Source organism: Vespula vulgaris, chromosome 14, assembly GCF_905475345.1.
Source record: "Vespula vulgaris chromosome 14, iyVesVulg1.1, whole genome shotgun sequence".
Lineage (NCBI taxonomy): Eukaryota > Metazoa > Arthropoda > Insecta > Hymenoptera > Vespidae > Vespula > Vespula vulgaris.
The window spans coordinates 3,466,673-3,481,460 of record NC_066599.1 but is presented as its reverse complement, the minus strand read 5'-3'; the positions used below and the strand labels follow the sequence as shown (position 1 = coordinate 3,481,460).

Genomic DNA, 14,788 nt, shown 5'->3' with positions numbered 1-14,788 from the left:
CAACTTCTTCTATCCCTTCTCCTTCTTCTTCTTCTTCTTCTTCGTCTTCAGCTTCGTTTTCTTCTTTTTCGTCTTCATCTTCGTCTTCATCTTCTTCTTCTTCTTCTTCTTCTTCTTCTTCTTCGTCTTCATCTTCGTTTTCTTCTTTTTCGTCATCTTCTTCTTCTTCTTCTTCTTTTTCTTCCTCTTCTTCTTGTATTTCTTCTTCATTTATATTTTTTACTTACTCTTCCTTCTTCTACTACTATGTTCATCGCTACATCGTCATTATCAACGTCATTATCAACGTCATATTTACTATTACTATTATCACTATTACTACTACTTTTATATTCATATTTTACTTAGAATGTTCCCGCGCTCTTTCTACACGACACACACATGCACGAACTTTCAATCATTTCACTAAAAACTCTCCCTCTTTTTCTTCTTCTCCTTCTTCTTCTTCTTCATCCTTTTTTTTCTTTTATTAAAAATTTTTATTTAATTTTTCTCGATTCTAATTCTCTCTTCGTTTCGATCTATCAGATTGAATAGTTTTTTAATGATATAGTAAGGTAAGATTTTTTTTTGTTTTACTTTGTTTTTCTTCTCTCTCTCTCTCTCTCTCTCTCTCTCTCTCTCTTTCTCTTTTTTAAATCATATGTTCATGTAATAAGAGCATTTTAATTTACATGTTTAATTAAATCCAAAATTAACAAAACATTTATATTTTTTTCCTCTGACTTTTCATTCGCTATCTTTCGCCTACGAAGAAATTTTCACATTTTATTTACGTGATCGATAAATCAAAATTTTACCCATCAAAACGTTTAATTAATTTCGATATACTTCATATCGTATTAGAAAAAATATAGATGGATGATAGATGCAAGCGAACGTGCGTTCTAACACGCACAGTCTACATGCTAATTCATTTTATCGTTGAAAGAGAGAGAAAGAGAGAGAGAGAGAGAGAGAGAGAGACGGAGTGATAGAGACAAGGACAAAAGTTTATCGTTTTAAACTTTATTTATGTTCTCTGTCTCTCAAACTCACATATTCATACAAACCCACACCCACGCACATTCACACACATATACATAAATGCATAATAACTGGCACGAAAGAATTGTTGACGTTAAACAGTTTTCACAAATTGTATTTATCGAAAAGTTGAAATGCAAGTTTCGATAGTTTCATTGTTTAATTGTTTGCAAGAAGAACGAATAAACGAATATGTAAGAACGATTTCTAGTAAGGAAACGAATGCCTTGGAGATGTTAACTTTTCGTAGACTCTTTTGAACGTGAGCCATGCCGTTAGAAATAGATCTGACACCGTGGGAGATACAATTATAGACAAGGATAGAGAACAGCGTTCATGCTTCGTGCCGTTAACTGAACGAAAATGAAAAGCGTCTTGTAGTTTTAAAGAGAGTGAGAAAGACTAAAAGACAGAGAAAGAGAAAGAGAGATAGAGATAGAGAGAGAGAGAGAGAGAGAGAGAGAGAGAGAGAGAAAGAGATAAAGAAAAAGAAAAAAAGAAAGAAAGATAGAAAGTTTTATATTTATTAAACTATAATAATAATAACAACGATGATAATAATTAGAGATAAGCGTTTATGTATACAAATAAGAACAATTATTTTTTAACAGTTTCTTACTTCCATTTTATCATAATTACAAGATTAAAATGGATATTATCTTTCTATGTCGTATACTTTATCGCTGTCAAATCTACACTATTAATTATTAGCAATTAATTTACACTAATTTAATTCCATTATTTTTTCATACATAATGTATTATTCTATCCAACATTGTCTATCTTTTCCTCACATTCTCTCTAACAAGATATATATGTATGTATGTGTGTGTCTATGTACATATAAGAAACAATTATTTCTACTCCCTAAATTTCTAGTTCTTATCATGATAGAGAAGCGTTTTCTTTCTCTCAATTCTTTTACCACTTTCTCTCTCTCTCTCTCTCTCTCTCTCTCTCTCTCTCTCTCTCTCTCCGTCTCTTTAAAATACTGCATTTTCCGTTTCCCGAGTTTACACTGATCTTATTATTTTGATCTTGACATACTTTCCAATATATCATTTTAATATCATCCCGATATATATATATATATATATATATATATATGTATGTATAATTACGTATATAATAATGACATATACATATATGTATATTGAACAATCCTAATTAATTTACTTTAATTTAATCTTCTTCCATAAATAATGTATTTACCTTATCCGATATTGCATATATATATATATATATATATATACACATATTTGAAACAGTGCATTTTTTATCTCTGTCTTGCTTACACCGTCCTCATTACTTTAATTCTGACATATTTTTTAATATATCACTTTACTGTCAAATCTATCCTTAGATACCCTAATTAATCTACTCTAATTTAATTCGACTCCTCTTTCATACATAATGTATTTATTCAACGTCAACTATCTCTCTCTCTCTCTCTCTCTCTCTCTCTCTCTCTCTCTCTCTCTCTCTCTCTCTCTCTCTATCTATCTATCTATCTATTTATCTATCTATCTATCTATCTCCATCTCTTATAAAATATTTATAAATTAGAGAATCAATTATTTCTTAATATAGCGTTCCATCCTAATCACGATAAAAACAACATCCTGCCTCTCTCTCTCCCTCTCTCTCTTCTTACAAAAAAAAAGAAAAAAAAACTAAAATAAAAAAGAAAAAAGAAATCTTTTCCTATATTTCTTCTCTACTCTGATTTCATTACTTTCATTCTCATGACATTTTACTGAGTACTAATATCAACATAATTAATATAAACATCGATTTAATTGAATTCCTTCGATAACATTCACAATATTTTCCATTTTCCATTGAACGTTATCCTTTAATTTAGAAAATCATGAAAAATATAATTAAACCATCACAAAAGTTTTTATAATTCAATATCTATTTAGATTCGATAACATTGTACTTGAAATAACATACATACATACATACATACATACATATGTAAACGAGAATGACAAACCTTCGGCCCACACAAATCGCATATTCGCGTCCGCGTCCCTCTATTCTTATTCGTCGATTCATATACCCACGCCTTGACTCACCCAGATTTATATGTACAACGATGAAAATTTTAGAAAAGCACGGACGAGGACACGTCGAGAACGATGACGTAGCACCCACCCACCCACCTGTCGGCCATGGCTATTTTGAACTTTTCACGATGATCTTCTCTTCTCTCTCTTTCACTTTCTTTTTTTTCCTCTTCTCTCTCTCTCTTTCTCTCTCTCTCTCTCTTTTTACTCGCTTCGCGCGTTTCCAGCATCCCTTTGACGAACACGAAGAATTCGTGTGCCGTCGAGACGGAGCTCGGTGCACTTTTCTGAAAAAGCTCCGAGAAAAAGAGAACGAACGGAGGAGGCCCTAATTCGTGTAAAGAGAAAAAGAAGGATTGGGTTGAAAAGGAGGAAAAGGAAGGAAGGAAGAAAAAAAGAAAGAAAGAAGGAAGGAAGGAGAGATATATAGAGAGAGAAAGAGAGAAAGAGAGAAAGAGAGAAAGAGAGAGAGAGAAAGAGAAGGAAAGAGTAAAAGAGAGAGAAAGAGAAAGAGAGAGAGAGAGATCGTATTTGCCACGCCGGAAGTGGGACCCTCGGAAGCCCCGCCATGCCACAAAGGATACAATGTGCTCTCTGATGTGGGAAGCCCGAAACGAGAGTAAAGAACGTATATGACGTTATTAATGATATCGTTTCTTTCATTCTCTCTTTCTGTCTTCTTTCTCTCTCTTTCTCTCTGTCTTTCTCTCTCTGTCTCTTTCTGTCTCTCTCTTTTCTGAATCTCTGTCTGTATCTCTTTATCTATCTCTTTACTTCGTGTGTATGTGTGTATGTGTGTGTGTGTATATGTGTAACATTTGATAATAATAATAATATTATATGTAAAATCTCTGATCTAAAAACGAAAAAACTCTTTGACAATTCCGTGCCACAGACAAAACGTATATGTACGTTTTTCTTGTCTCTTTTACTTTTTTCTTTTGGATTCACGAAGTATTTGTTTTAAAAGGAAGATTAAAAAAAAAAAAAAAGAAAACTAAAGGACATGTATAATTCTTTTAAATGAATAATTTCATATATTGAAATGGAATTTTTAGATGCATTGAAAAAAATTATTAAACATTTTATGTATATATATACATATATGTTTAGATATAAAAATATATGTATGTTTAGATTATAAGAAAATTTATTTGATGTGTTCGTTATTTATCAAAATAAAAAAAATATATATAAATATTATAAAAAAGAATAGATATAAACATTGCATAAAAAAGGATTCATTGGACATTTTCGCGATTATATAAAAAATAAAAAGAAAATAAAAAATTGATAATAAAAAATAAATAAAAAAATAAATAAATGAACATGCAATCGGACACTTGCAAATTATTTCTTTTCGCTTGACGTCTGTTTTTATAAAAAAAAAAAAAAAAAAAATAAAGAAAAAGAAAGAAAGAAAGAAAGAAAGAAAAAATGAAAGAAAAAAGTAAAGAAAAGGAGAAAAAAAAGAAAAAGGGAAAAAAAAAAGAAAAATTACAAATGTAATTCTAATTAGCGAAAAATTCATATTGTAAAATAATAGTCGATCAACGTGAATATAAATTCTTCGTAAGAAGAAAATTTGGCAGGTAATTTACGGGCAATGTAAGAGAAGTACAACAGCACGTTTCTTGCTGATTACCGATGCGATTAATAACTACTCTGGTAACTAATTAAAGAGTTAGTTAATCCGCTCTGTTAGACATCGGTTTAATAAACGTTCCCGCTAGTTAGATAGCTAGCTAGCTAGCTAGCTAGCTAGCTAGCTGAATAGCTAGATAGGCTAGCTTGCAAGCTCCTTCGCTCGCTCGCTCGTTCGCTCGCGATCGAGCAACCATAATGCTGCGATCAAACTGGCGTGATATCTAACTTTCGCGTTTAAAGTGATTCACGACTTTGTCGATAGTTTTCAACAGGAGCTACGAATAAATACGAGGAAAATATTCCTGTGTTTAATAAATCACGTTTAGAAAAGGGCTCTAACAAAGTTGCCTTCCTTCGTGGGATCTATCTCATTTTCATAATATTGACAATATTTTCCTTGAGATCAAAGTTATGATTTTATATATATATATATATATATATATATATATATTCATTTTATTTTTTATATCTTATACGTTTCAAATTTAAATATATGTATATGTATGTATGTATGTATGTATGTATGTATGTATGTACTTTAAAGAATTATTTTCTAAAAATATTTATTCATTTAAAAAATCTATATTATTAAAATATTTCTCTCCCTTAATATTTACTTTCTTAAAATACTTATTTCTTTAAAATATCTATTTTATTGAAACATTTATTTCATTAAAATATTTATATTATAACATTTACTTTCTTACAAACACATATACACGCACATTATATTTTTAATATATTACTGAATATATATCATGTATTAACGCGACAATGATTAAGTTCATATGAATATTCATATTAAATTGCAACGAAAGAGAGAAGATTCGAACACGAAAAGAATTAAAATACATTTCTCGTGTTGCTCGCTTGCTTTCCTTCCGAAGGAGAAAGTACCAAGTTCTCCCAAGAGAGAAAGAGAGAAAATATACTTCAGGTACGAACTTTCCACGATGGCGAATAACCTTCGGACTGCTTACATTTAACTTTAAAACCGATATTCCAAGAGCGAGAAAACATTCGTGTTTCTTCCATAAGAGGATCACATGCTCGAAATGATTTTTACGAATCCCGTTTACCCTACGGGTCGTTCGGATCATGATCTGGACCTTCCTGACCTAACTCTTCTCTCTCAAATGAAGATTATTATTCTAATAAACGTGCTTTCCATAGAAAAACAAGGATGGTACGTAAAACATACAGAATACACCGATGATACCATTATTCTATTTTATAATTCGTGATATAACGAATTTAATAATAATAATAATAATAATAATAATAATAATAATAATAATAATATTGTTATTAATATTAATAATAATAAATATATATCATATATATAATTACTATAACATAAATCAATATAAATAGATTAGAAATTTAATATAATCTACTTAAAATAATAATAATGATGATGATGACGATAATGATGATAATGATGATGATAAATCATTCATAACAACTTCGACTTAAAAATGCATATACACAAACACATAGAAAAAAAATTCATCGTTTTAAAAACGTATGCAGTATGTCTGGTCTGATCAAATAAAAACAAATGGAAATGCCTTGAAACTTGACGCAATCAAATTTTAGAGGAAGCGAAGCATCGAAATGAAAAAGGTTGAGATAAAAAAATGCTGGAAAAAAAATTTCTAAAAGAGAAAAAAAATATATAATAATGATCATGATATTGAAACGATGATCATACGGTCTAATTAAAATAGGATAGAAATTCTAAGGAAGAACTTCATGAATAATCGTGTTAGCGTCTATTATACTCGACTATTCCAAGCGAGTTTATCAAACAATGTCTATTATTAGATGACGACCCGTCATCGAAAACACATCGACAAATGATGCAACACATTTTATCGTTTTTTCTATTCCCAACTGATACGTTAGAATTTTATCTTTCTATTTGAAAATTACATTGAAAATATCCAACGATTTTTTCAATTTCCTCTTTTCTCCTTTCTCTTTTTCTTTTTCACTGACTCTTCGTTTCTTTTTCCTTTTCTTTTTTTCATTACAAAATTTGATATGTTGCAGTTCGAGAAGAATGGTTACATCGTACTCGACGATTTTTTCAAGCCAGAAGAAATCGACGAATTGAAATTCTGCGGTGAAGAATTTACGAAGAATTTGCCACCGGAAACGGAGAGGAAAATTTTTAATACGATAGACGCGCAACAAGTAAAGAGAAAGAAAGAAAATAAAACAGAAGATTATTTTTTATGTTTCTAATTATATTATCACGTATATGCGTGTAGGATATAGGCCAAAGTTTTTAAGCATGAGCCAAAAGTTCCTGGATCAATTTAAAAATCAATTATTCTCATTCGAGACTATTTGGGCTGATCTCTTTCTGTTCTTTTTTTTTTTTTTTTTTTCTTTTTGTTAGATTTTTTTTTCAGATTACAAAACAACAAGCCAAAAGCTTGTTAGACTGAAAGCCCAATTACTAATAGGCCTAAAACGTTTCGAAAAAAATGTAATTGGATTTTTAAGATCGCCTAGAAACTTCTTGGCCCATCCAAAAACTTTTGGCCAATCCTTTGGCACGGATTATAAAATTGTTTCTATTATATTTCAGAGTAAAGATCAATATTTTCTGGACAGTGCGCACAAAGTATCTCCATTCTTCGAAAGTGAAGCACTTGAGAACGATGGCACTTTGAAAGTTCATCCTAGAGTGTCTCTAAACAAAGTAAGTTAATATTTCGATGCTCGATATATATTTTCGATGTAGAAAAAGAAATCTTATGTTACTTATATATATCTCTAGAAATCTATGTTACTTATATATTATATCAAGTAGAATATTAACAAATTAATTTTACCCATTTAAATCCATTGACCACATTTTTGCCAAGATCCGATCTTTAAGCTCAAGATTTACATTTATGTATACTTTTGTAAGTGTAGTCTTCGATAAATCGTGTCAATGATCTATTATTTTTACTATCTTCCTGCCATCTTTCGGTAAAATACATCAACTACTTTCAATCGAGTGCCCCTATTAGCATGCAACATTTATGCATCCAAATACTTCGAATGCCATCCACTGATGGTAAAACAGTTTTTTTTCATGGAAACCCACTTTTTCAATAATTTTATTTTTAGATATGAAATAAAACTAATTCATTCAAAGTTATTATATACATATATACATATACCCATTAGCACATATATATATTTAATTTGTAGGTAGGTCATGCATTGCATTGGTTACATCCGACCTTTAAAAAGTACACATTTGACGAACGAGTCAAAGAGGCTGCGTTCCAACTGGATTACATAGAACCGGCCGTGTGCCAATCTATGTACATTTATAAAAATCCTGGCATTGGTTCGGAAGGTAAAGCAATAATCTTTTTTTGACCTTTTTTTGATTAAATACAAACATATATATATATATATCACATTTATATATTATATATATATTACAATATATTAATTACAAATATATCACACATATAATATGAAAAAAAAAAATATATATTTACATTATATTTGATATATATGGGTTGACATAATATATATATATGTGTATGTGTTTGTGTGTGTGTGTGTGTGTGTGTATGCATATGTATGTATACAACTATTATATCATATACAAATGATTGCAGTAATTATGCATCAGGATGCAACGTACTTATACACAGATCCAGTTAAATTGGTAGGTTTTTGGATAGCTTTAGAAGATGCCACACAGGAAAACGGTTGTCTTTGGATTGCTCCAGGTTCTCATAAAAGTGGAGTTCATAGACGTTATGTTAGAAATAAGGATCCAAATTCTCAACAACTATTAATATATGACAAAGCAGCACCGTGTTATCCACTCAGCAATTTCCGTCCTGTTCCAGTAAGCAAGGGTAGTTGCATTCTTATTCATGGACAAGTAGTACACTTTTCTTATCCCAACAAAAGCGAAAAATCAAGACACGCTTATACTTTTCACGTTATTGAAACTAAACAAGTGGCTTACGCTAAAGACAATTGGTTACAACCACCTGCAAATGGATTTGCACGATTGTATAGAAATTAAGTTAAGTGTAAATGTAAAAAAAAGAAAAAAGAAAAAAGAAATAAAAGATATAAAGAAGAAGAAGGGGAAGAAGAAGAAGAAGAAGAAGAAGAAAGAAAATCAATTAATATCATAATTAACCATAATGCGACGCGGCTGTGTTTGTTTATTTGTGTTTATAACGCTATACAAAACTTAATGTTAACATCTCTTTTTATTTTTTATGTGAACTCATTGATAAATAAAAATAAAGATATATTCATATTTTTCTCTCTTTCTCTATCTCTTTCTTTCTTTCTTTCTTTCTTTCCTTACTTTTTTTTTCTTATTTTACTTTTTTCTTCCCCTTTTTTTCTTTTCTTTCCTTTTCTTTACAAACCTTAGTATCACAGTTATTATTTTCTGCTATATATGCATCAATCGAATTATTGTTCGTTTTGTATTATATCTTAAAGAATTTAATAATAGCAATTTTTTTTTTTTTCTTATTTCCATATACGACAAATATTTTAAATATATAATACAATACGACTATGAATATATCGATAATGATTCATATACATCGGTAACTTGCCAATCTGCAAAAATGTGTGCAGAGTTCATGAAGCTGTCTTATTCCCATTTTCAGAACGTCTTCCTTTTCTTTTAAGCAACAATACACATCGAGTGGAGACAAATCCGTAGTGATCATTGTTGTTTCTTCAGGTAAGAAATTTGTTAATATGTGATAAAGATCAATCAATGTCTCATGATTCATCGAAGTATCTTTTATTTCTTCTAAAGCTCTAAAAAGAAGAAAAAAAGAAGATAAGAATAGAAAAAACAATTATGAAAAAGAAAAGAAATATTTGAAAAAAAAAGGAAATAAAAAGATTAGAAAAAAACAATTATGAAAAAAAAAAGAAAAGAGAGAAAAAAAGTAAACAAAAAGCTTTAAAGTTTATCGGAAAAATTATATCTATATATAATCGTTCAAATAAATCTGTTTAAAATCTTACTCACTTGCTTAAAATACGTAACAAATGATTTACGTTTTGTGCAATTTCTGGTTGTATTTTTTTCACATATTCAACCGAGGGTTCTGGATTTGGCATTTCGTAACAAAAAGTACATGGCATATTCACGATACTTGCAGCCATTCCACTAAAAAGTTTATAAAGGAACGATATTTATATTCGATTTTGTTTAAAATTTCTGAAAGTATTTCTTATACGAATAATTTTTTACCCGATATCACGTGCATATGAATAGATATAATTGAAATAATTAAAAGCATTTTCTGCTCTACGTTTTTGTTCAACTTCATCATTTTCCGTTCCAATTTCTTGTTGTATATTTTTCTCACGTACCTCGTTCTCATAATTTTGACATCTCTTTTTAATATCCTAAAATAAATAAAATTGTTTACGTTTTTAAAGAGGAGAGAAAACGAAAACGAAAAACATATAAGTATTACTTCAATGGAACTTGATGCTCGTTTCATAAGGTCAAAATATTTATCAACATTGACCATTTGAATCAGGTCATTATACTTCTCTAGTAAATGTGCAACGTCCTTCAATTTACGTCCACCTTTTAAAAATATATTCATCGTTAATTCTCCATATAAGTCTAATTTATACGATCATAGTATTTATGATAATTATCTAACTTGTACTAACTTGGCATCGTTCTAAATATTTCCAAAAGTTCTTTGAGAAGATGTTCTGCTTGCTTGTCAAACGCTTCGCTTATAGCAGCTATCCAATGTTTTATAGCACATTTTAAAACGCACAAGACTGTCCAAGGTGGCTTTACGATAGTATATGTTTCCCAATTTTCACCAAATAAATTTTTCATTTCTTTACTTACTATCTGAAATAATCGATTTCGTTCGTACGACAAATTTTTTAATATTTATTTTTTCTTTTCTTTTAAATTCATATATACATATAAAATAAGATATATATACACATATACGTACGACTGAAAGAAATTCTTTTATTATAGATTCCACCTCTTCAAATAATTCGTTCGAATAACGTAATTCCTCTTGAAAAGCTGAAAAACTTTGTGAGCTTTCACCTTGCATCTTTTGACAGTAAATATCGTGAAAAGATAAGTTCTTATTGTTAATCGAATCTATTTTTTCAAGAGGATCGTCTCTTCCAAGTGCTACTATGTCGTATATCATTGCTTTGTTGCAAAGGTTTTTATCATATGATAATAAAGCCTACATTAAAAGATATATATACATATATATAAATTATTTTTTATTTAGCCTTCAAGATATTAACAAAATTATTTTCTATCGAACTTACTACAGTTCTTCCTGCGTTTCGAATTTGTAAACAAGTTTGTAGAATCTCGTCGTCCGGACATTCAATGGCAAATCTTTCTTTGTTGTTTCTTACGTCCTCTAAAGTTTGACCGACTATACGTGGATCATTAATGGATAAATGACTATTGAGAAAATTTATAGCTTTTCTGGCTTTCATACGTAAATGTACTGACTTTGTTCCAAATTTATCGTCTTTTAAATAATCCAATTCCTATAGGAAAAAGAAGAGAAAAAGAATCATTTCTCTAAATATAAAAAATTAAAAAATAATTTATATACATTTTTTATACTTACTCGTATAACGGTCCATGGAATTACAAGAATTGGCTTGTCATATTTTGCAAATTTTGTAGTCATAGCTTTTACGATTGCATCTAAATTCGATAAGAACACGTTTGTATCTACAACAATGTATAAAGTTTTCTTTTCTTCTTGAATGGGTAATGATGGAAATTGTAAAATATTTCCTTCCATTGGTAATGTTTCATTCCTAGCATTTTCAACGCATAATTTTATCCTAGCGGCTTGTACCTATACAAAGATGTTTCTTATATATAGTTATTGTTTGACCAATAAATAAAAATATATGTATATCTGATAGAACAACCTCGAACGTTATCTTTTCATCTTCCATTGGCTCCCAATCCATTTCTTCATAAAGAGATGAATCATTAGACATAGTTACAAGATTTTCTCCTGACATATTTAAAGATTGATTTTGCATATTAGATTTTACTGACGCTAGCAATTGATCTTCATGCGAGATTACTTTGTTACGTGAAAGCCTGTTACGTAAATTTTTATACCTTATATCACTAGTTTTATAAATATCCGGAATTTCTAAAATTTGCATATATAATTATACCAAATTAATTATATTTTTGTCCAATACACGGAACAAAGAAATACATACCGTTATCTTTTATAATCGTGAGCAGTGAACCATCACTGCTTTGTGATAACTTATCATTACTATTTTGATCTTTCATTTGTAGATTCAATGTTTTTCTTAATTTTTCCATGCGCTCTTTAGCCAAATTTTTTTTTAAAATAATGCTTCCACCTTTCTTATTTACATTATTACTATATTCTGTATTTTCTAGAAGCGTAACGGATCAATAAATCAACATTATAATAAAGTATTGATAAAACACACACACTTATAAACAAATAATCGTAACTACCTATTACTCTTTCCTTAGATTTGTACTGAAAATTATTTTTCTTTAGCAATATATTTTTTGTCACAATTGACCTCTCCGATTTAGTTTTGATGATATCTGGGATCGAAGGATTCCTAATATTACTTTTCGTAGAATTATTTTCATGACTACTGGAACAAGTAGATGTGCCTTGATTCGAGCTTGAGGATTTTACCACGCCCTCTCGTTTATTTTTTCTTCTCTTATCTACTTTTACTCTATGTTTAACACTTTCGACTACTTCAGTGCCTTTAACATTTTGAAACAATTGCGGCTGCTTCCGGTTCATATTTTTTTTCTGTATCTTTTCATAAATAACTTTCATCTGTGGCGTCATTATCTGTAATTTTGAATCCTCTTCACTTTTGTACAATTCCATAGAAGAATCAATTTGTTTGCACGAATTCGTGGACGAATTACTTTTCGAAGGACTCTTGATCTTCTTTTGTTGCATTTTCTTTTTAATTTCTGCCATTTGTAACGTATCAAATTCTTGTGCAGATTTAGAATGTCGTTTGGCTACTAATTTTCTTCGTACAACACCTTCTTTGTTATAATCTTCTTCAATATCGGAAGTTGCCCTTGATTCATTAGAACTCACTTCGAAGAACTCACTTGTTTTTCTTTTTTTTTGTTTTTGTACATCATTAATAAAAACCTACATAAATATACAAATAAATAAAACAATATGCATCGTTGAAAGGCGATATCATTAAAATAATTCATATAAAACGGAGTCGCAATATAATGGAGTAATCAAAAATATATAAATCTAATATTAAAGATCAAATATCTTGACATTTATAACCTGTTTCGTTCCATCCATTGTAGGTTCCTTCCAAGAGGATTCACTGGTTCTAATATTGAAATAATAAACTCTATCTGGATGACTCTTAGAACTGACAACAACCCAATTTTTCGGAAGTTTATGTTTTTTCATATTGAAAACAACAAACAAACATTACGATTACTCGTAAAACGTATTCGATCGAACGCGTTCATTTATTTCCGTATTATCAAATGAGGTTGAACACATGTTTCTTACGTATTACGTCGTTCCATATATTATCAATGAAAATAAAAATTCAATTATGACACAAATACGAACCTATCAAGATAAAGATTTAATACGGAATACGACGTTATGGCGGCGCACGAAATTTTGATAAATCATACATATACGTAGCGATACGTGAGATACATATGTAAGTAATACATATCTCTCAACGTCTCGTGTTTGAAAACGTAAGAACGTCATAATAAAAGTATTCGTACCGATTCGAACGTCATCGTCGGTACGAAAGTCACGTCCTATTGGTCGACTAACATACGTATCAACCAATCCTAGCTCAGAGAGTTATGGTCCAATCGCGCGTCAAGTAATAAGCACTGTGGTAACTCGTGGATTACTAAAGACGTAAAATGGCGCCATCTTTGAGTAGGTTGCGAAGCACATTGTTAGTCAAAACAATCGCCGAAATCGCAATCTATTTTTAGGTGGCACCCACCGAGCTACGGTACTTGACCGTTTTTCTCGGGCGTCGAAAAAAAGAACGGGCGGTAGGAGCGGTTAAACGCGAGCGACATCGAGTTTTCGGGAAAAGGTTCAACGACCTCTCTCTTTCTCTCTCTATCTCTCTATCTATCTATCTATCTGTCTCTCTCTCTCTCTTTCTCTCTCTATTTCTCTCATTCTAACTCTCTCTCTTTCTCTCTATATATATATATATATATATCTCTCTCTCTCTCCGTCTGTCTGTCTCTCTCTCTCTCTCTCTCTGTCCATCTCTCTCTCTCTTTCTCATAGGGTACACACATAGACAGCGTGCGTGTGACAAGAGTGCCCCGACCGGCCATGTTTATACCGTGGTGAATTTTGAGTAAACGCCGAGCCGAAATCCCACGAGTCGAGTTTTCCACGTGCGCCCGCACGACGATAGTCTCGCGTCCTATAGATCCAGGAAAGTGACACGTATAATTACGATATGGAATCCAGCGAGAGAGGTGAGTTTACGTGATTAAACGTGAAAATCGCGGCAATATTGAGAGCATCTGACACAAATCGACGGCCCCGGGGGGGCAATGGCAGTGTCAGGGTCGAAACGGAACTAGTTCAGTGACCGCATTCGCGCGATTCCATCCATTTATTTTCTACCTTGATACCCTTTATCTTTACTTTAGAACGTGATATATATCAAATAACATTTCCTTTCTAACCATTCGCGAACCTATCTTTCTCTTTCTCTTTCTCTTTCTCTCTCTCTCTCTCTCTCTCTTTCTCTCTCTCTCTCTCTCTCTCTCTTTCTCTCTTTCTCGGCGTTACTGCGTTCCGCGAGGACGAGAATCTCTTTCTCTTTTTCTCTTTCTCTCTCTCTCATTTTCTCTCTTTTTCTCTATACAGAAAAATTCTACTCTCTGTACCTGAATCTATGTCATGCGTTCGCATTTCACTTTTGAAAGCGACTGTACCTCTCCTCTCTCGTCGACT

General features: G+C 30.9%; 4 protein-coding genes across 13 annotated transcripts in view; 2 read left to right on the top strand and 2 right to left on the bottom strand.

Annotated features, from left to right (window-relative positions):
* Window positions 1-1,370, bottom strand: part of LOC127069036 (uncharacterized) — a 15,087-nt gene extending 13,717 nt beyond the window's left edge. Inside the window, exon 1 of the mRNA XM_051005663.1 lies at window positions 1-1,370. The gene's annotated coding sequence lies outside the window, so the exon portion shown is untranslated.
* LOC127069037 (phytanoyl-CoA dioxygenase domain-containing protein 1 homolog) overlaps window positions 1-9,042 on the top strand; it is a 9,657-nt gene extending 615 nt beyond the window's left edge. Inside the window, exons 1-5 of one of the 2 annotated variants that reach the window (XM_051005666.1) lie at window positions 5,505-5,931; window positions 6,801-6,944; window positions 7,345-7,458; window positions 7,959-8,109; window positions 8,381-9,042. In XM_051005666.1, coding sequence (XP_050861623.1) covers window positions 5,929-5,931; window positions 6,801-6,944; window positions 7,345-7,458; window positions 7,959-8,109; window positions 8,381-8,799 — 831 coding nt within the window. In that variant the 5' untranslated portion in view covers window positions 5,505-5,928 and the 3' untranslated portion in view covers window positions 8,800-9,042. Of the gene's footprint in view, window positions 1-5,504; window positions 5,932-6,800; window positions 6,945-7,344; window positions 7,459-7,958; window positions 8,110-8,380 lie in introns of those variants that run through there. The other variant, XM_051005665.1, reaches the window with a different exon arrangement.
* The window catches only part of LOC127069032 (transcriptional protein SWT1-like), a 19,652-nt gene continuing 13,022 nt past the window's right edge, over window positions 8,159-14,788 (bottom strand). For 3 of the 9 annotated variants that reach the window (XM_051005641.1, XM_051005642.1, XM_051005639.1), the window contains 13 exons: window positions 13,109-13,199; window positions 12,283-12,958; window positions 12,012-12,197; window positions 11,706-11,938; window positions 11,393-11,629; window positions 11,079-11,309; window positions 10,742-10,990; window positions 10,440-10,632; window positions 10,235-10,350; window positions 10,006-10,163; window positions 9,781-9,921; window positions 9,353-9,563; window positions 8,159-8,764 (listed from right to left, as the gene is read on the bottom strand). In XM_051005641.1, coding sequence (XP_050861598.1) covers window positions 8,741-8,764; window positions 9,353-9,563; window positions 9,781-9,921; window positions 10,006-10,163; window positions 10,235-10,350; window positions 10,440-10,632; window positions 10,742-10,990; window positions 11,079-11,309; window positions 11,393-11,629; window positions 11,706-11,938; window positions 12,012-12,197; window positions 12,283-12,958; window positions 13,109-13,199 — 2,746 coding nt within the window. In that variant the 3' untranslated portion in view covers window positions 8,159-8,740. Of the gene's footprint in view, window positions 8,765-9,157; window positions 9,564-9,780; window positions 9,922-10,005; window positions 10,164-10,234; window positions 10,351-10,439; window positions 10,633-10,741; window positions 10,991-11,078; window positions 11,310-11,392; window positions 11,630-11,705; window positions 11,939-12,011; window positions 12,198-12,282; window positions 12,959-13,108; window positions 13,528-13,575; window positions 13,710-13,808; window positions 13,955-14,788 lie in introns of those variants that run through there. The other 6 variants (XM_051005645.1, XR_007783272.1, XM_051005640.1 and 3 more) reach the window with 6 other exon arrangements.
* Window positions 14,139-14,788, top strand: part of LOC127069035 (retinoic acid receptor RXR) — a 50,768-nt gene continuing 50,118 nt past the window's right edge. Inside the window, exon 1 of the mRNA XM_051005660.1 lies at window positions 14,139-14,304. Coding sequence (XP_050861617.1) covers window positions 14,286-14,304 — 19 coding nt within the window. The 5' untranslated portion in view covers window positions 14,139-14,285. The remainder of the gene's footprint in view (window positions 14,305-14,788) is intronic.